This window comes from Telmatherina bonti (genome assembly GCF_933228915.1).
Source record: "Telmatherina bonti genome assembly, chromosome: 6".
NCBI classification, from domain to species: Eukaryota; Metazoa; Chordata; class Actinopteri; order Atheriniformes; family Telmatherinidae; genus Telmatherina; species Telmatherina bonti.
Genome location: NC_136624.1, coordinates 23,040,624 through 23,063,159, shown reverse-complemented (window position 1 = coordinate 23,063,159; position 22,536 = coordinate 23,040,624). Strand labels below are relative to the sequence as shown.

Below are 22,536 nucleotides of genomic sequence, written 5' to 3'. Positions count from 1 at the left end.
TATATATATATATATATATATATATATATATATATATATATATGTATGTATATATATGTATGTATATATATGTATGTATGTATGTATATATATGTATGTATATATATGTATATATATATATATGTATATATATATATATATGTATGTATATATATGTATATATATATATGTATACATATATATACATACATATATATATATATATATATATATGTATATATATGTATGTATATGTATATATATATGTATATATGTATATATATATATATGTATATATGTATATATATATATATGTATGTATATATATGTATATATGTATGTATATATATGTGTATATATATATGTATATATGTATATATATATATATGTATGTATATATATGTATATATATGTATGTATATATATGTATATATATATATGTATACATATATATACATACATATATATATATATATATATGTATATATATGTATGTATATATGTATATATATATATATATGTATATATATATGTATATATGTATATATATGTATATATATATATATGTATATATGTATATATATATATATATGTATATATATATATATATATATATGTATATATATGTATATATATATATATATATATATATATATATATATATATATATATATATATATATATATATATATATATATATATATATATATATGGTAGAGAGAGATGTGTATATATTAGAAAAAGCTCAATAATCCAGTATGCAACTAAACTTCAGTAACATACATTTAATTATTCTAGTAAACAGGTGCATTACATGTACCATATTCTACCACAGATGTGTTGACATTCACATTGTTTGTATTAAGTGAGTGTTTGCTGTCAGACAAGCTGGCAGCTCACTGGGATTAAATCTGGCCCCAGAATCTGTAAATTAAACTAATTCTGCCTGAACATCGATATCCCATCTGGACGAATACTACCTCATGTTAGAACTGCTGCTGATGCAATTTAATCCATTAGGCTTCAGACAGAAAATTGGTTTATGGGGCTCAAGTGAAAAATATGCCTCTTCTAAACTACTGAAATTGTATTTGAGGTTTTAATAGCTGACAGCGAGGGAATTTACAATTGTTACCATTGTCATCTTTTGTATCTGTGTCTAGCTTTGAATAACCCATTAAAACTGGATGCTGCAGATTTTCTAAGTATTTCAGACTGCTTTTGTTTAGCTTATATGGTGAACTCTGGGATTCTTTAAAGAAGTCTCCCACCAACTCACACCATCACTCTGCCATACCACAACTGTCTTAATGTCACATATAGTTTTGACCTTGATAGTAGTGCAGATTCACATATCTGAGGCCCGGTGACAGGACAAGAAGGAGACATATCAGTTTCTCTGTGTGTGTTTATACATAATTTACTGACTGTTTTGTATGAATATGCATGATTTTGTGTGTGTTTGTGTGTGTTAGAAAGAGAGCATTTAGAAGGGCAAAGCAGTATCAGTCACTGTCAGTAACCACTGCAGTCCCTGGCTCGGTTCCACACATACAAACACACACACCCTGAGACACACACTGACACACAAAAAGAGAGGTGCAGAATGCATAATTCATAGGTGTAATCAAAGACAGACAAAAGCTTTGGTCTTTTGAGTCTATGGGCCCACCAGGACAGCATTTTACATCCACACAAAACCACTGTATCAATTTAAGAGAATACTAACTCCTACCAGCCAAGCAAGAGTCTACAGAGGGTAACAAAGAAAAAGGGAGGTGAATAAAAAGAAAAAATGGAGACAGAAAAAGGGCAGTTTTTCCACACAGTATCTTTACTTTCCTGCGTTGCCTTGAGGCCCTCTCACACAACATCCTCTTCCTTTTTATTCTTTGCAATATTAAAAACAAAATGGTTTTTTTTTCCCCCGACCGATAGAGGAGAAATAAACTGTGGAGGCTTGATAGTTTAAAGTTAATGTTCATCTGCTCCTCCATTTCCCCTGTTCATGTTCCTCACAACTTAGTCTCCAGAGGCCAGGGCTTTTTGTGGGAACCTGTGTAAAGGATCCACAACAAAAAATGTTTTTGGGCTCATATCTAATTAATATTGCATGAAATGCAGACAACTAGCTTCCATAAGAATTTAATAAGCCACGTTTAACATTGATATTATACTGTACAAGGATTTGAGGTGGGCTATCTGCACTTTTGAGATGTGGACTCACTTTTGTGGTCTTGGGACCGGGTTGTGGATATTTGCATGGTGCCACTTCTGCATTCTTTGCCTCTGTGTCCCTCTCCCAGGGTGCAGCTGTTAAAAGCTCAGCTCTTAAAGCTTTCATCTCTGTCTAAATCCAAACCTGTGTTTCATTATTTATTTATCTCCCAGAGACTAGAAATACTCTCTAAGATCTGCCCATCCTCAACAAGATTAGCCTCAGCCTTGTGGTGGGTCTCTGGGCAGAGCGGTCATAAACACACACACACACACACACACACACACACACACACACACACACACACACACACACACACACACACACACACACACAAAGAATTGGCAAGACAAGCACATGGGTGTTAAGGTTTACACACACATCGGTTCACATATAGTGTACACTATCAGTAAATGACTGGGACTGCGCTCAGGCGTTCAGGTAATGCACCTGTACCAGGGGCTCCTGATAAATCCCAGAATGCTGTAGTCTTATCTGCTGGGGCCAGATCTCAGAAAAAGGCTCTGTTTTTGTATGTGTGTATGTGGCTCTGTCTGTCTGCCCCTCTGTTTTTGTCTGTGTTTGTCTGCCTGCTGCAACGCCTCAGTCTGCAGTCTTCTCTCCATTAATTCTGCTGTTGAAGCTGATAGGCTGTAAACTCAGCTCATTATAGATGATCCCTTGCTCCCTCCTTGCTCTTACACTGTTCCTAGCCTTTTATTTCTTTTAAAATGTCATGCACCTTCTGCTGTGGCAGAACTATGAGGCTTGCACGGTATAGTTGAAATGAACGCTTTGCTAAGTGTTTTACATCAGCTACACTTATGATGACTTTGTATAACAACATGTATAATCCACTCAGAAATTAATTATTCAACTCAAAAAGAGAACTTTCTGTTCTTTTTTAGCATATTTCGGAGTAGTGGAAGGATTCACTGCTCTTATCACATTTCCATATTTTGGCCTTGGACTCCGTACTGTACATAGCAACCCTGTTTCCATCTGTCTGTCTCTGGCCTAAGTTCACACATGGAAATTTCTAAAACATTTAAAAGAAAATGAAATTCCATCCACACAAAAATTACTTTAAAAACCCAAGTTCACATAGAAATATAAGCAAAATCAAAACACAAGTTACACAGCAACATCTTTGTGTGTGTTGCTTTATATTCACCGGGTCCAAGCCTTATTAGATTTCAGGTCACTTGTCTTCACAATCCAAAGGTGTCACTGTCATGTGTGATCTCCCCTTCTCAGCTTAAAAACTACAGCGTGCATGCAACCATGCTGACAGCACCGGCAGTTGATCTCATTACAGCATTCATCCCCACAATGTGTGGGCCACGCAGCTCATTGAAGAACAACAAAGAAAGTTGTCCGACAGATTCTTATTGAAAATCCAGCTGGTTTCATGTCAGATTGTAGTGCATTGACACACCCCAATTCCACAATATAATTTTCAAGAAAAAGTAGACCTACACAATCACATTATTTTGACTCCACGGGATTTATTTAATCTCCATGCTATTTCATCTGATATCACATGCAGTATATATGGGAATTTCATAGTCTATTATTTAATGTCAACATTTCTAATATTTCTGGTTAAATTAGTTTGTCAAGTTAAATTTAGCCCAGCACATGTCATGTCATGTCATAACCAGGACTGTTCATGTCATAAAATGTGTGAAATACAGGAAAAGATTGAACAAAAGGATGGTAGTGGTGTTGGGTGGTTGTAAGCTAACAAATCTACCTGTGAAGCTGCTGAAAATGTGGCATCGCGGCCTGGGTGGATTGAAACTGCTGCATGCCTGAGCAGGGCTTTGATTGAGGGTGCTGCTTTTGCTTTACGACTAGCGCTCCATGTGATGTTGTTCTGGCTGTTTATGCTGTTAGTATCTCACAAATGAGTTTGATGTAGATTTATACCCACCGTGCCGTTCAGGCTCTTTATTTTCAGATGGGATGGCAGAGTGCCTTGGTGAAGTCATATATGGCGGTGTTACATAATAAGTCTCTTTCTGTCGCTTCTCATTATAAAGTGTTTAATCGTTGGCAGGCATATCCGCACTAAAGCATTAATTGTGGTGTGCTGGAGATGCTTTTGCTGCAACCCCCCCTGCTGTTGGTTCAGTTTAAATTTTAGAAAATCTTTTCAGCTGTGACAACCATAAGATGGACTCTTTTATTGCTTTGAGTTTTGTGGAGTTGGAAAAGATGAGTTTGAGACCTGAGATGCCATCTCAGTTAGGGTTGGGGAAGTTTTTCCCAGAGGAGTTTGCCAGTTTCCTTCCAGCTGGTTGTTTGCATTATTAACCATAACCATACATTCTGCACGAAGAAAACTTTTAAACCTCATTGTGATAGGCTCTTTAAAATGAATGAAAATGCAAAACAACTGAACAATTTTTTTATGATATAGGCAAGTTTCTGATATTTTACTTTTGCATTTATTTGTTTTTGTTATGTTATGTATTTAACTGAAGGTTGTTTATGTGATCTACATCAGATCATGGCTACATATCACATCCACCTGACCCACCTTAGAGTTAAAGCACCATGTCTGTGACAGAGATTCAGTCACAAGAAAAAAATAACTTTAGTTTATTAAACCATTAAATAATCATCTTTAAGATGGCACAAAATAGTAAAATGATGTGTTTCTCTTCTTTCAACAGTATTTTACATCAAGGCAAAAAACCAACAAATAGATTTCTACCTTGTGATTTACGCTATCGTCAGATTATGCTGCTCTTGCTTACAAAAGACTGAATCAAATTTGAATCTGATGAATTTGAATCAGATTCAAATTAGATTCAGATTTCAAGGATTTGAATCTTGGCAGATTTCACATTCGCCAGGATTTAGTTCCATGATTTCATCACATTTGAGTCAGTTTAGGCCGCAAATCATGGAAGATCATCAGAAATTATATAATAACTGGATAATTTTTTGTTTTGTGTGTCCACAGCCCAGCCTGTTGATTTTTTTTTTTACTTGCGATAAGAGGAAAAGTTTCACAGAAAAGCTATAAGAGGTGAGAGAAAGGGAACAAAAACTAGATGTGGGAATTGAAGTCAGAGAGCGTTGCAGGAGTGAAGGACAGCGGGGATGTGGTATCACACCTGAAGGGTGAAGACCAGAGAGTGAAATAAATGATGGAAAGTGCTGAAAGATGTGTCATCTTCCAGTTATCCTCTGGGCTTTTGGAAAGATTATTTCCTTTCTGACTTGAAAATCTAGGAGGGGAAGAAAGCAGAACATGGCTACAGCCTAGAGAGGGGGGGTCAGCCGGTGAGACAATCAGGTGTTAATTTGCACCTCAATTCACACCTACAGCATTCAATCAGCAAAGCTGCAGACCTGGTGAGACTATAGCTCTGCCACCCTCTGTTGGTCCTTGCCATGGTGCGAGACAACCCTGCCATCTACAAAGCCTTGCTGCAAGCCATTTGAATTCCTGACATACTCCCTCTGCTGTTCCTTCTTTCTCTCATTTTCTGACTCAGTCAAGGTACCTCTCTCGTCCTGTCACAGGCTGGTGAGCACTCTTACAGGGGCCCCTTGTCCAAAAAAAGGTGCCAAATGTAATAAAAGTGTGATAGCGCTTGGCTACATGTCGAGGCCTGGCACCAGAGCACACAAAAGGAAATCCTGTTTCCGAGTTAAATTGGTTTTCTGGCATGTGATAAGTTGGGGTGAATTTTTAATCCATGGCCTCATGAAAATATGTCAATCTGTCAGCCGCTGTCAACTATTCCTTCACTGGATCCATCCAGCCTCTTGCTTCTGTCAGTTTCTTCTCTTCTTAAAAATGTTAAAGATAGAAGTTGTGGGGCACCTTTTCTTTTCAACCAATTACCTTACCAGTGTCTAATCCTAGCCAACCTCAACTCCTTTCCCTCCCTGCTGCTCTCACTCCCTCGCCTCCACCCACACGATTCTTCTTTTTTTCATCTCTTCTCTTCATCCCTGCAGCTCTGTGGCTCACCAATTACAGCAGCAATGGGCAGCTAGCTGAAGTCACTCCCACAGGCAGTCTCATGCAGGTGGGAGGCGTGCGTCTGACTGACATGACACACAGTGTTCTACCAAAGCCAGCACAAGACCTGAGGAAGTCTGATAGCCAGGTTCCACCGGGGCTCAGTGGGGCTGGCTTTACATGGCTAACCATTTTACTGCACCTCATACCAGGCAGCCCGCCGCCTGCCTGACACTTTTCTTTTCAAGTGAACATCCACGGACAAGCAAACAAGCCAGAGACGTTTATAGTTTTGGTTTAAAAGTTTAAACACTTATGCTCGACAGCACACACTGTCAGGAAACAGGGATGAGGAATAGAGGAAGGTGAATGTTAGGTTAACATTTTTCAGGGGAAAAAAACAGGCAAAACATTTGCCTGTTGGAGCTTATCCAGCGTGAGGGTTTTCTCGCAGTGTAAACTGGCATCATACCTGGGAATTATCTGCTGGGGGAGTTTACATCTGGTGTTGTCTCTGTGGTTAACATCCCACCATAATCCACAATCATTTTACTGTCCAACAATGACTGTGTGTATGTGTATGTGTGACGGGCTTTCCTTTTCAGATGGGAAGAGATTCTTATCTAACATTTAGGCAACAGATTATTGATCACCAGACCAATGTGATGACAGAAGAAGAGCAGATCGAATTCAGTCATACAATGATAAAAGTTTATGAAAGCAATATCAAAAATGTCTTACAGTAAATAAAGCTTTTCAATCTGCCTTTTCTCTGCATCATTTCATGCTTCATCCTGGCAGTTTTCTCCTTGCAGCCACATCTGCGTATCCTTCTCTGTCAAGATATCCCTTTGCTTGACTGATGGTTGCAGAAATTAAAAGGCAAAGCAGGAAGGGATTGCTTAGTTTTATTTTTGAGTGTCAGTCTCGTTCTGCGCACTGTCACCTTCCTGCTTGATGCCAGATAGAGTGCTGCTGAGCATGCATTACCAGGGCCTTTTATTTAACAAAAATTAATCCTGACGTGCACACAACTATGGGGGGCATCAGCAGCAGGCGCACATTTGCACCAAATCCAGCCATTCATCATCAGACATCAATCAGTGACATGAGCAGGAGACACGGTCAACTTGCTAAAAGCTGCTATTCATGAGCAGCAATCCTCTTGCCTTCCTTAGCTTTTAGCCAGTCGGCTGTCATCAGCTCAAAAGCCTATCAGGAGCCAGGATCTCTGCTGGACATGTTGATGGATTGAAGTGAAGGGACTATGTCAAAGTCGTACCCAGTGAAGCAATGCTGCATTAAAATTCCTACAGTCCTAAAGCACCAGACTGAATTCTGATGAGCATACAGTTCTGTTCCAAAGCACAGGAAAGAAACTGGGCTGCGTGATACAGGTGCCATCACTTGTGTTGTGTGCATACAAACTGTAAAACAATAAGAATGTCATCAGGCAGAGAAAGGACTAATAAAGTCAGTTCAGGAGGAGTGGGAGACACAGAGCATGAGATCCAGTTATACAAGGCTGTTGTGTGTCTGATGTGCGGTAGCCACAATCCGAGGAAGGAGAGTAAAAAAATATCTGTTTATGACAGTGTGTGTGGGCAGATGTGGTCATGTAACCAAAGCTGCAACTATTTTCCCTCAGTACATTTTGTTTGTATTCATAAAAGAAGATAAATTACTTGCAAATGCATTATTTTAAAAGAATAGTAATTTATATATATATATATATATATATATATATATATATATATATATATATATATAGTTAAATTTCTTGTGATTGTGAGAAATTATGATTAAAAAATAATTCCATATTTTTCCATAATTGTTTTTCATTCAGTTGTTATGTTTGTCTGTTCTTAAAGAATTTTCTCATTGCTATCCTATCCATTTGGGGCATTGTTAAATTTAAATTGTTGGGCAGGGGTACCTGAAAAGAAAGATTTTCCTTTTAAAGTATCATTACATTCTTAGAAATAGTATACCAAAAAGGTTATTTTTATCAAGAAATATGTAGGAAGGAGCATTTAAAAAAATGAATGATCTCTTGTATGCATACATAGTTGTTTTTTGTTACGTTTTTTTTTGTAAGAAGTACTTCATGAAAAAAGTTTAATTTGATTTGATTTCATTATTGTTGTGAGAAATCTTTTTTTTATAGCAATATCTGAATATTACAGTTTGTAATTCAGCAACATCACTTTCAACATTGTGTATCACATATTAGCTATGGTTTTTTTCTCCTCTGTTAGCTTCTTCTGTACTACTCCATCTTTCTAAAGCTGCCGCTTTGTAACCCTGAGCTTTTAAATGTAGGTCAACTTTATGTAAACTTTTTCTTCCTCCAGAATTACACATAGATGTTTGGATACACGTTAAATCACTGTCAATCCCGATTTGACTTGAATTTGGATTAAAATGACCTTAATCCCTCACCTGATTTAAGAGACCTACAGTGCTGATTGCTTGGCAAATATATCTGTCACAGCACATAAAAGAATAACCGAGTGAACTCATGACCTGCTTGGATTTAGTGAGACACTAAGGAACAATGGAAAGGCAGAAAATCCTACTTATTCTTTGTTTTAATTGTTTGTTTCCATTACACTAATTCCATTTAAACTCACCACCAGATGAAGTGTTTCCTTTGGATCCAAATTAAATGTTTGCTTGAGCGCATGTACTCCATGTTTACTCCACTGTGAGTCAGACTGACAGCCAAAAGGATGTTCAATGTTTACTTTCATACATGAAGAAGCTCTGAATATATTTCTGGATGCATATAAAAAGCCTAATTTTGTGGTTATTACAGGAGTAGTGAGTGTTCTTATTTTTACACACAATGGCTGAATTCCAGCTGCCTGTGCCCAAACTCGGATTAATTGGCCGCTACTCAGCTGCTGTACAGCATAGTTAGTCAGGCCTGAGCCAAGCACGTGCACCGCCACATAAACACACGCTTGTTCATACACACATACCAAACCAACAAGTCGTCCCAGAACTTATGTTGAGTCAGCTCCTTGAGTATCAACATCTACCTTACGGGCTATTCATCTTGATGTTAGTCTGTAGAGACAAAAAGCTGTACGGCAGCGTGACACAGCACAGGCAGAGAGAGAGCAAAAACGGGGACTGTCACCACCTCACCGACACTCGAGAAAGATCGATCAAACAAAGTCAAATAGCTCTCAGCAAGTAATCCGTGGTGGCTCTGTTCAAAGATCTTTTGGAAAACTGAGGTGAGAGCAGTGGACTGGGTGTCCGCTTATTTGCACAACATTTTCTGTTTATCCTCAAACAATGGAAGCGTCTCCTGGTATCTTTAGTTGAGAAAAGGAAACTGTCATGGCACACATACACCAGCAAAACTCTCACACAGACACAGTCTGTATATTGCTATTAGCCTACGTCTGGTTTTGTTACTTATTATTTTATCAAATAATATTCAAATCATGATCACTGATCCATGTTATATATATGCATCACCTTTAATGGCTTAACTGTGTAGAACTTACACGTGTTTGCAAATTCTGATGGAGGGATTAGTACTTACAACGGCACAGACCTCTGTTATCCAAAGCAGCAATCTGAGCTACAGCCTGCATCTGCTCCTGTTGACTACCTGATGTAAACCATTTATCTTTTTGGTTCGGCCCGTGTTTTATAAAGTGGAGACAAATCACTCAGAGTGGAAGAGCAGTAACAGAATAACACAGGAACATGATAGAAAGGAACATAGATCTGTCACGGTGAAGGTGTAGACCCAAATGCAGAGATGCGAACACTGGGATGCAGGTTTAAGACAGATTTAATACGAACAGGAGAAACTCAGGGGACTAAAGGTGTGTTCAGACCAAACGTGTTTTGAGCGTCAAGAGCGGCAGGTTTACATGTAAAGTCTACATGCTTTGAGCCAGAGAAGGAAAATTGGAACTTTGCTCGCTTGACGCAGGGCGTCAACCAATCAGAGTGATCAGCTCGCAGCTCCTGGAGGATTTCTGTGGTGAACCCAGACACGGGGCTGAGACACCCTAAAACAGTGTTCAGCCACTGGCTTTCTGAAAATGCAATCTTAACAAGTCATAATGATCCTCAGCGCTGCAGTTCTCTCCACAAACAAGAGCTGCAGGCTGCTTGCAGAAACTTTGCTGTCGTAACGGCCCTAACCGACCCTGTCAGAGTTGGCTGATTTCAGCTGCACCGAACTGCTCCGTCTGTAGCTCCGTATATATATTGAAAAAGAAACACCACATTTCGGAGGCATTATTGTATTTTCACCATATACTGATGCATAAGAATGCCGTTACTCGGTACAATATTTAGGATAACCATTCCTTGGTAAAAAGCTGAATTTTACTGATTTGGCAACGTAGCAGGACAAGTAGCCTGGCAACGCTTTGTTTGGGGGGTGGCGGCTCTCTGCTGATTGCAGCTCTTGTTGCATCAAGTGACTATCAATGCCCTATGACAACGTTCTCTAGCTTTATTTATTAAATAAAACCATGCAGTCTCTCTACTGCACCGCCATCATTCAAAGTAACCAGAAAGAAAGCTCCGCCTTTCCCCCTCTCTTTTCCGCCGCGTTTGCCGCTCGCTCAGGACAAGCGGCAAACGCAGCAGGAGCATTTTGGGCATCGGACAAAAAAGTGAGAGTTTAGTGACCAGCGTCGAGCGTTCAGCGTTTTGAGCATCATAAACGGTCAAAATGCATTTGGTCTGAACACACCGTAACACAGAGAACGAACACAATGATCAAGCAACTCAAGACAAAAACTGAGGGGTATAAATACACAGAACACAACGAGACACAGGTGAAACAGATTAAATGAATGAACCCAGGTAAACTACTGAACACAAACAAAGTCAAAACAGGAACAACCTACAAAATAAAACAGGAAACCAGGAACAAAGGACACAGCAAAATCATAACCTCATGACAAGATCAACAAAAAGAGTTTTGTTGTGAGATAATGAAAACCACAGGACTGAAGTGCTTCGCAGGTTTTCAAAATGCCTCAGAGCTGAGGAGAATGGGGGAGAAAACTGAGCAAGAGAAATTATCAGAGATGGATTAGAATGAAACGACAACCTTTCTGTTTTTCCTTCGTTTGGTTTATGTTTTGTAATGAGGTTTGGCCTCTGACATGGCATTTATTTTATTTTTCCAACACATTAAGCTTGACTCCTGTGCTCCACAGCGCAAGTAATTAATAATTCCTCTTAGTAATAACCAAATAAAGAGTTTATTCCTCACAACTTTTTTTTTTTTTTAAATTTATGATTCTTGGTTTTTGAAATACTCCGGTGAAGATTTTGGCCGATATTTCTCCATAATTCACCGTCAAATGACATCCCCATCTGACCATAATGAGAGGATGAATATCTGCAGGGCATCTCGGGCTGATTAGGATCAGTTCAAGCGAAAACTAGCAAAGTAGCATCTGAGACTGATTAAGGTAATGAATTATTTATTCAATGACTGAGTTATGTAACTCTAAAGATGAGATCATTCCCTTTTACCCTATAGCTTAACATAAACAGATAGAAAATAAGAAGTGCTGCTCCAGAGTTAAATATTGATTATTAAATGTTTCACATTAATATTAACATATGACGCTAAGCGCTACACATTTTTTAATGTCTGGCCAGTTTTCAAACAGCTAAGATCAGGGAGGGAAACATATGGAGAAGATTGGGAACAGTTCATGATGTGAGACACATAGCATCATTGTTACAACAGGTGGCATCAGCATAGACGTCTCATGTCCTACGGCTTGTAATTGTGAAGTTTTAACCATCAGCTCAGGTTTAGTCGCCTGCACAAAAGCTGACTAGAAGATGCTTCACTATACAGATGGATGCAGATACTTGCAACCTTGGGATTTATCAGGGTCGACTGGATTTTGATCACTGATGACAAACTAAAGGCGGTAAAACTCTGTAACATATAACAACTATAGGAAAGGCCTAACAAAGCCTAACAAACCAATTCCTTCCTGATCTCTGTGGGTTTCATGATTTAAGTTGTGTCTTGGATCCCTAAACAGCACCACAAAGAGTACTTTGGCCCTATTTAGTTGTTTCATATTTGACTGTTAAAGATCATCTTTAATGCCCAAAATCATAAAATTTATGCGGACCCCTATCTGTACTTTAAGTATAAATTCATTTTATAATCTTAACTTACTGCTAGAATTATGTGTGTCCACAGATTTCTAAACCTTTCTGATTAACACAATCAGATTTTGTTATTTGTTTTGAATCTGCAATGTTCGGGGTTCGTTTTATTTTTCAGTGTCCGACATGAGAGGATCTGTTGCTTTTTTGTAACAGTAAAATAGGGTTTTGGAGTTGCCCAACTTTTATTTAGGCCCGAGCACCGTAGGTGGTTTTATTGTTTGTCAATTTTTTTATTTATGAAATCATGTATAAGGGAAGTAAATTACATAGTGATTTTTTTTTTTTTTTTTTTTTTTTACTTTTCTTGCCTGGGATGACGGCAAACAATGTACAAGCCAAAATGCTCCAAGTAGGACTGTCAATAGACTGTCAGCAATGAGAAAATGATAGTAAAGTTGTTTCTCTGACAGATTTTGGAAGACAGTCACACGCTCTCTGAGCAGTGGAGCTCTGGATGTCGACCACAGATAGGGAGAGGCTTTGATATCAAGAACCACTGTTGGACAGATCCCATCAGATTAGCTGCTTGAGGGAAGCGGTCAGAGCAAAACTCTTCTGGGCACTATCCTTTTTCCAAAAAGAAACAATCCATCATTCCTTCAATGATGAGCTTTTAATTATTAGATGTTGCAGAGAAATGGACCATGTAGAGATTAATATGATATGATTAATATTCAGCTGTGTGAGCCTGTGTTTGTCTGTTGCTTCTTGTTTGTTTGATCCTTTAAGAAGTGCTCCACTTATGTACATTTACTTTGAACTTAAAAAAGTCTTTTTTCAAAGATTCCTTTAAAAATAACTATCCTTGAGATTACAGTAAAAGATTGAAGCATTACTGCTTTTCAGCATCAACAGGTGTATTGTTGCAGAATGATAAATTCCAGTTTTCATAAAGCGAAAACCCTGCACTGACTGATATATATCAGTAAAGGTGTGGCGCAGGCTTAGAAGTTTACACAAGCTTGCATCATAGATTGATCTTACGCTATTTCTTTCATGATTCACCAGAAATATCTACTTCAGATGCTGCCTGACTAATAAGTCTAATCATGATGATACAGTCACACCTCAGATTCTTTCAACTAATGTCAAGTGTGGAACTGTTCAGTAACTTTTATTTAAAATTACCTTCATCCATCCATTCACCCATCCCGTTTCCATAATTATGGATGTGGAGACAGCAAAGCGACCAGACCTCTCTCTGTACAGCCATCTCTTCCAGTCTTTCTTGGGGGAATACTGGGAGATTCTCCAGCAAGGAAGCATAATTTTTCCCATGTTTCCAGTTCAGCTTAGGGGGCATTTCCCAGTTAGATATGCCCAAAACCTTTCACCTCGGAGGCATCCTGGAGGCAACTTAGACAGATCAACTCAGGTGGCTCTTTTCAATGAGGAAAAGCATCTTTTCAATTAATCTCTTTAGATAGGTCACTCTGCTGCAGGCTGGTAATGAAATCTTGTTGAATGTCATAACAATTATAAATTACGGTTCAATATTTGTCCTTCACACATGGTAAGGCATGATGTAATGGGATGTGCTACTCATTTTTATGTGGTGGTTTGAGATGCAGGCAGTGACCTTGTGAGGAGGTCTTTCTTTGTGGAGGTAAGAGTAAATGCAGTGGATAAAGTCGCAAACAACAGCATACAAATATCAATAATTGTGAAGTTATTCAATTTGAAAATATGTTTTTAAAATAATTGATCACTTGTTCAAGTGTTGCTCTCAAACCTCTGTTTGTTTCTTTTTTTTTTTATATATAAAAATCCTTTATAAACTATTAGTGATAAGTTTCAGTCTATTTAAAATCCAAATCTGCCAGTGTTTCTTTTGAGCTGGAACTGATCATGATTTTTTTTATCTTTTTTCTTGCAAGAGTTATCTATCTTTTTCCTTGTTTAATTTTAAGTTCATTCATTCATTCTCTTAACCACTTAGTTCTATGAAGGGTTGGGGGAAGCTGGAGCTGGACAATTTGCATGCATGTCTTTGGACAGTGGGAAGGATGCCAAAGTACCTGTAGAGAACCCACACATACACGGGGAGAACATGCAAACTCCACATAGAAATGCCACTGTCCAAACCCCACCTGAGGATTGAACCAACAACCTTCTTGCTGTGAGGCCACAGTGCTAACCACTATGCCACCGTGCAGCCCTTATTTCAAATTATGCACATTCAGATGAAATAACTAAATTATCAACATGTTCTGAAAACTTTCTGCTGGAAGCTCTAGCTATGTTTATCTTAACATTCAGGTCAATGTGAGCTGAACTTTAAGTGCTACAGGAGCTTTTACATTTTGCCCGAGATGTGGACACCTCTTCTGTCTCATGCCATTTACAGATCTAGCCGTCTCATCTTTCTCTGTCTGAGGGCACATCTCTCCCTGTCTTTGGTAACCCTCACACTATCTATCTTTGTCTGCCTCCATATTCCCATCTGCATCCTTGTTCTCCCTCTTTCTATTTCTTTGCATTAACCTCCTTGCTGCTTTTTTCTTTGTTCTTTTCTTTACTCATGCCCCCCTTTTCTCAGTGCCCCCGTCTGAGCAGCCCTATTAGTATGTCTCTGAAGAACAGCATGCCGTCTGTTAGCGGTGCCCCGACGTCATGGCACATGGCTGCAGCATTCTGGCTATAAATAACTTGGTCTCGCAGTGTTCAGTCCAAGACAGGACCGAGAGCCAGAGGGAGAGCAATCTGCTGTCTCCCTCAAGAGATGCTAGGAGGTGCAAATGAGACAGCTTACTCTGTGCAACCTTCACCACCGAGACCTTTGTTGCACTGAATATAGTGACTCTGAAATTTATTTATATTCAGACCGCATACTACCATATACATATGTGTGTGTGTGTGTGTGTGTGTGTGTTTGTGTGTGTGTGGTCAGTTGCACCATGTGCTTTTATTTTAGACATGCATAAGCATTTAAGAGTGTCCTTGTCGGCAGGGTCTGTAACTTTCAAAGGTTTGAATGACAGCAGTAATGCATCAGTCTTTAATGGTTCTCTGTTGCGAAGCCATTCCTTTTACAGCATCTGGATTGATTTACAATACCACACAAGGCTCCACTTAGTTTCACTCCTGCTAATCCAGTAAGTCCTCCAATTCAGACAATCATATGAATCATTAATGTTATGTACCACATGTTACCGTTCAATACAACCCATAATAGCATCCTCTAAACCACCAATATTACTGGTGGCATGAGTCAGGTGAGCATTGCCAGATGCAAATGTCATTGTTAACTGTTTCCTTTAGAAAGCCACTGACTTTTCATAACAATGTTCTGATATGAGTTTTAGCTCCCACGGGAAACACAACTTTCTGAGTTATGTTTAGTTGATAACATGAATTTTTTTTAAACTTTTTTTTTTCTTTGACTTTCTACCTGAGTTTAGACCAGTGGTGGACAACTTCCGAGACCACAGGCCAAAACTGGCTCGCCCACAATAATATCTGGCCTACCAGATTCTATTGATAAAAACTTGCAAGAGTTATCTATCAATGCACCAAAATGGTGCTGTTTACGGCACTGTGTTAGAACAACGTAGCTCCTTTCAGAATGGTCGAAGTAGAGAGAGGCGAGAGAGACGCACAGCACGTCAGCTGTGTCGGGAGCAGAGGAAGTTAGCGGTGAAGAGGTCAGTTTGACCCCAGGCCAAATCTAGTTAACGACCCCTGGTTTAGGTCATAGCATTACATGTTCATTACATACATTACATGTTCAGGGTTACACATTAAAACCCTGGTGAGGTTCAGACAAAAATCATGTTCATGCAGTTGTTTTCACAAGCACCAGAGTTTGCACATTCATCCATCCATTTTCTGTACTGCACAAATGTAATTACAGATTATTTCATTCTACAAGAATAAACACCGTGTAGGAACATATTTAGAGGACAGTCTTGCAGATGTGCATGATCCATGTCAACCATGGGGAAAAAAGGGAACATTTTTACATTTTAGTTCTGTTCTCATAATATTTCCTCCACCTTGTACTGAGAAGCATAAAGAATACACAGTGAGGCCACAAGTGCTGTTTTTTTTGTTTGTTTTTTGCCTTTAGTGATTTTGTTTACACTAATAGCTGCATCACAGATGACCCTACTTCTGCTTTAACATTATGACTGTGTGTGATGCTTATTCAGTGTAAGATCATAATCTGTATTTAGTAGTAAATATAATTTTGGATCAATTGATAATTAAATGCATCCATAACCTAAATATTTTTTAATCACACTGTATGCCATGCAGGATATTCTGTAGTATGAAAGATTAATATCTGCATCTTATATGCGCTGGTATCAGTCGATGTATTAGCTTGGTTGATTTTATCTGTCTAGCTCTATTATCTATTGTCATAAAATCCTGCACTTGATAAATTTTACAGCTTGCAGCCAGATTGATTTTCATCTTTTTTGTCTTTTATCAAGTTGTTTTGTCAGTATTAGTGGCAGCTCTGAGCCTGGCCTAAACAAACAGAACTCTGTTAAAACTTGACTTTAAGAGCACTTTATTAATGATTTAGTAAGTTTTCCTTTAAACAGATGATTATGTAATTACCACTTGCATATACCACCTGTAATCTCCACGTAATACTGATAAAAACAATAGCTATTTGAGTATAATATGTGATGAATGCCGGCTTACAAACTCACTACATCTTAATGGAACAACATTTCTATTCTCATTTTTCCTTAACTTGATTTCCTTGGGAATAAAATTGCATCAGAAACATAAAAGATAAGTGCTTGCAGCAAATTAAAATTTGCTTGTGAGACCTTTTTAAATATTTAAATTTGGTCCCTGAGTCACCACAGTTGTGTAATCTGAAGGCATTATAAAGTTGCTGCAATTCCAGCTAAAACACAAAACATCCTCTTTTGCCCTCATTTGTTTCATCCAAGTATATTCTGGAAACAGTTATTTACATTAGGAAACATTTGAGATAAGTGCCAACATGGTGAGACGCGGAACAGAAACAGTTCGTTGGGATCGATCACTACCTCATGCAGTTTAGAATTCGTTTTTAAATGTCAGTGGAGATCGACAAGCTTGTCAGTGATCTTTGAGAATGAAAATCAATAGATCTGCCCAGATCCTGCCCTTTCAGACCTGTTTGTTTTGAGGAATACTTTGTTTTAGAGCTGTAGACCCTAGAACATTCAGACATATGCTTCTCGATAGAGCTGTGGTGCCTTCAGCAAGCTGTCACCTAAATAACATCACGCTGCTCCTACCTCTGTGGTTAGAGGCTAAAACATCAGCAGAGCCTCTGAGCATCTCTTATGATACATCAATAGTGGCTTTTGCACTTGTAATGTTGTTTTTCTGCGTAACAAATGTCCATATTAGATATCTAGTTCTGTGTTCTTTACATGAGCATATGGAACGGAGCACTGTACACGTTGTGAATGCACGGTCCATTTGATATGACTGTTTCTCCATGTTTCTGACAGTAGGCACTTGCTAGAGACAGCAGCTTCCTTTCCTTGTCTAAGTATGTACAGCACTTTGTTTCAGCTGTGGTTGTTTTAAATGGGTTTATAAAAATAAAAAGTTGAGTTTCCTCTCTTGGCAGACATTCTTCGCTTGGAGCCCTCTGTGTGTCTTGACTTAAACAAACAAAACAGACATAAATAAAATGTCATTCATTTCAAAAGTCTGTCTCCTCTTCAAGGTTACTTTTAGCTTTCAAAAAGGGGTTATTTTTAAATGAAAAACTGGCTTGTGTGTTGTGCTCTCTGCTGGTGTGCTCTTTTCGGTCTGCTTTATTTCAGTCTGATCTAAAAGTACTGTGTGTGTGTGTGTGTGTGTGTGTGTGTGTATGTGTGTGTGTGTGTGTGTGTGTGTGTGTGTGTGTGTGTGTGTGTGTGTTTGTTTTATTTCTTCCAGGCGACAGTAACCCCAAGGAGAGCAGTCCCTTCATCAACAGCAGTGATGCTGCTGCAGAGAAAAGCCAGCAGTATGATGGCAAGAACATGGCCTTGTTCGAGGTACAATCTCATACACACCATAAGCACACACTGTTACTTTTTGTTCCTGAATAATACACATATTCAGGAACAAATATAAGGAATGGGATACTGTCGTTTTCATGATTCAGTGATTGAATAAGAGCTCTGACATCGATTAATGAGGGTAATTATTGTGTGAAGGGCATGTGGGAGCCTCAGGTTAATGCAAGCGAATCTCACGCTGCTACAGGTAAGAACTCTAACAAAGCAATTTGCCTCAGCTCTGCAGAAATGTATTTACATAGTGTTCTCAGTGGGATTTCAAGATTGAACAAAACAAAAAATGAGGAAAACATTTAATGTACCGAGTGCTTTTTTTCTGTTCCTTGTAATTAGCTCAAAGGGGGATAACCCAGATTCCAAAATGGTAATTTCCACCAGTGATCTTTGCAATCCATCATAAAGAACATGAGTAGGATCACTTTGCTGGCTGAGAGGGTTAATACAGCAACCGACTGCAGCCTTTCTGTCATCTGTGTCTCTGCAGGAGGAGATGGACACGAGCCCCATGGTGTCGTCTCTTCTAAGCAGCCTGGCCAACTACTCCAACCTGCCACAAGGTAGCAAGGAACATGAGGAAGCTGAGAACAATGAGGCTGAGTCAGCACGCAAGAAACCAGTCAAGGTATTTACCAAAACACATTGTCTAAATGGTGCCAATGGTTCATGAATGATGATTTTAATCCTAAGATCTGACATTCATAGCTCAAACAGACATACTGTATATTAAAAGCTGATTTAAAAAAATCCAGATATCAAACCGTTAAATGAATCCGATTTTTGCATGTCGCCATATTATGAGCTGTGCTTACTTGAAACTATTGTAATCTGTGCATCCTAAAGCAGTAAACCCAACAATGTCTAAAGATAAATGATAGAACCAAGCTCAACATGAAAGTTGTCTTTGCAGTAAACATGTATCTGCAAAGACTGGAAATGTTGTGTGCTGCAATGAATGCAATAAGCTGTACTAATAAATATGAAAAAGGTTATCATTTTCTGGGATCCACAATAATGTTCATAACCTCTGAGGTGTTCATTAGTTTATTAAAGCATTTGAATATATATGAAATGTGTTTTAAAGGCAGCTTACTGTTTATCCACCATCTATACTTCATCTTATCAGAGCAGTGTAATGTTGCTGCAGTGCTGCTGAGATGAAGCTCAGACTAATGATGTTACTGGCTGCAGTATAGATGATAATATTGCAATGATAGTTTGAGCTCTCTGCACACAAATACCAGGCTTTAGTGATGAAAAATGATTATTCCTAAAATAAATTTTGAAAATCAACTTAAAGCAGTGTGCCCTCCTGCTTGGTGCGACACAGTATGCATCAATAAATGTATCCAGAGGATCTGAATTTGCAGCAGGAATATTATTTACTGCACACTGAGTAACTTGATTAAGTGGAAAGCGCTGTTAACATATCCTTGTTGCTTTGTGGATCGCCTCTACATGTTTGGGATTTAGATAAGGTTGTTTTGTTTACATTTTCTCTGACAAGCTGGTAAAAGTTGACCAGTTGAAGACTTGTCAGTCACTCTCTGTTGATATTATAAATTCCCTGCTCATGTTACTGGATTGCTCTTAAATGCCATTCACTAATGAGTTCCCTGCACACCACCCCATGGTATTTGCTGCTGCTGGGTGTTGAGATGGCAGCAGGAATGAGTTTACTTTATACCCTTTTTCTCAGCTCTTGATGGACAGACAAGCGGCTACATTATCAATCCTGTGGGAAACTGTGTCTTTTTTAACCGCTCAGCGAGATGTTACATTGCAAGGCTGAAATGATGACAGATGAGAATAATGAAGGATTTTATGCAAAATCTGTGTGACGGACCAATAAAAAAAAAACTGACTATGCAGATATTTCATGCGGACTTTCAGAATTCTGTAACTTCAGAGGCAGCTCATTGGGTGTAAAACACATTTAAGAACTGAAAAGCCACAGCTGTGACAGGATCACAGCTTTCTATGACCTTTGATTCATCTGTCTTTCCTGATGTCCAATCAGTCTGATTGTCTCCTTTCCCTGTTGTTTTTTTTTTTGCTATGTGTCTGTCACTTTTCCACTCCCCCCTATACTCTGTCCTGTTTCACTTTGACTCAGGTGTTCCTTTTTCTTTTTCACCTTGAAGTAAACTCCTGATCCTGACCGCAGAGGTCAGTGGACTGACTATATCAGACACTCTTTCTTCTGTGGATCCAGATTAATCCAGCAGATATGCAGTAGACCTTTAGTGGAAAAATACTCTTAATCATAAGATTCGTTGGAACTACAGTACTGAGGAACATTGATTTCTGTATTATTTAAGAAGTGTATTGATGAAAATGGCTTAAAAAAGAGAGACTTGACAACACATTAATAAAAAAACAAAGTTCACAATAAATATTTTGGTCATTTTTTGCAGTTGATATGTTTTTTATCACATCAAAAATCCGTATATGTAAAAGTAATTGTAGCTATTAATGATAGTTGATACATTATTAAACTATATTTTCATTGTCCTCACATCTGCACATTGATGCCTACACATATTTACAGAGAGATGCAACAACAAATATCTGTGATGGGCTTTAAGACATGATTGAAGGAAGTTATTTTGGTTTAAGTCGGAAGGTTTTTTAGTTTCAGATGGACCGACATATCTGTAGAAATGTCTTGACACCAATTTGAGGGATCAGCATGAAGCTGTTTAGATTCCTGGGAAGGATTCCTAAGAGAGATAGTGCAGTAAAAGCAACTCTGATATTGGATGAAACACCCATAAAAAAGAAGTGGATTCAGGAAGGGATTTAAAATTGGATAGTGAAGACAGTTGTCTCATTTGCAGTGTTGGCGAGTTCCACAGGTGTGGTCCCGCCAAAGAGAAAGCTCTGTCCCCTCTTATCTTCCACCAAGTCCTCGGCATGTACAGGAGCAGCTGACCTAAGGGACTGAGAGGGGGAGTAGACTTGCAACAACTCAAGACGTAGGGTGGGGCATGGCCATTTAAAGACTTAAAACCAATTAAAGTATTTTAAAATGAAACCTGAAAAGAATAGGTAGCGAAAGCAGTAAGGCTAAAACAGGAGAAATGTACTTTCTTCTGTGTACCGGCCAGATGAAAAAAGCTCTGATATTATGTACATACATACATTCAGAAAAATATATATATATATATATATATATATATATATATATATATATATATATATATATATATATGTGTATATACACATACACACATATATATATATATATATATATATATATATATATATATATATATATGTGTATATATATATATGTGTATATACACATACACATACACATATATATATATATATATATATATATATATATATATATATATATTGTACAAATTATAAAGTGCAAACACAGGCAGCCCAACATGTTGTTACTATGGAACCCAGCATTATATAACCCCACCATTTTAAATGACAATAGTGCTTGTCCAGCTCTTCTTAGCTCAGGTAACGCTGCAAGCATTCCTAATCTTCTCCTGACACCCCAACCCCTTCAGTTCTTTAATTAGTCTGCACCGAGTTGCTGCATCTCCAATCAGTGGCCTATTGCAAAGGCAATCTCTCCATCACCACAAGAGGCTTTTCATTACGGCAGCCTGTGGCGTTTTATCGCTCACACAGCGACCCTTCTCTTTCTCTCCATCACCTTTCCTTTCCCTTCATTGCTCCACCTGCTTCTCCTCCCTCTCCATCCTTCATCATTGCTCCCTAGAGTGAAGGAGGGAGGGGGTGAGTAGTGACAGAGGGACACAGAGTCAGCGGGCTTTATTTGGCGCAGTGTGAAAGCTGAGATTAGAGAGATAGCCAGCGTGTGACATGAGCAAACAGGCTAGAGGTCTCACGGGTTAAGATGGAGACTGGTCTCTGCTGATCTGTTGGCAATTTTCTCTTCCCTGATCCATTTAGCGTAACAGAGTAAATATATGTTTATTAGCATTTTAAGGGTGCTAACATGAAACAAATATGTACATCAGCATTTAAACCTGTGTGCTGATTTCAGCTAGATTGTCCATTAATAGACTGAGAAAATTCTTCTTTTACGAAAACTATTTAGTACTATTTTTAAAAAATTCCTCTATGAAAAAGAAATACTTTGACTTTTGATAGCAGTA

The 22,536-nt window shown here is 38.4% G+C and overlaps 1 protein-coding gene across 5 annotated transcripts in view; it reads left to right on the top strand.

Moving 5' to 3' along the window:
• The window catches only part of slc12a5a (solute carrier family 12 member 5a), a gene marked incomplete at both ends in the record, with an annotated part of 157,038 nt that overhangs the window by 97,323 nt on the left and 37,179 nt on the right, over nucleotides 1–22,536 (top strand). For all 5 annotated transcript variants that reach the window (XM_079241736.1, XM_079241735.1, XM_079241734.1 and 2 more), the window contains 2 exons: nucleotides 18,267–18,367; nucleotides 18,876–19,013. In XM_079241736.1, the coding sequence (XP_079097862.1) occupies nucleotides 18,267–18,367; nucleotides 18,876–19,013 (239 nt within the window). The remainder of the gene's footprint in view (nucleotides 1–18,266; nucleotides 18,368–18,875; nucleotides 19,014–22,536) is intronic.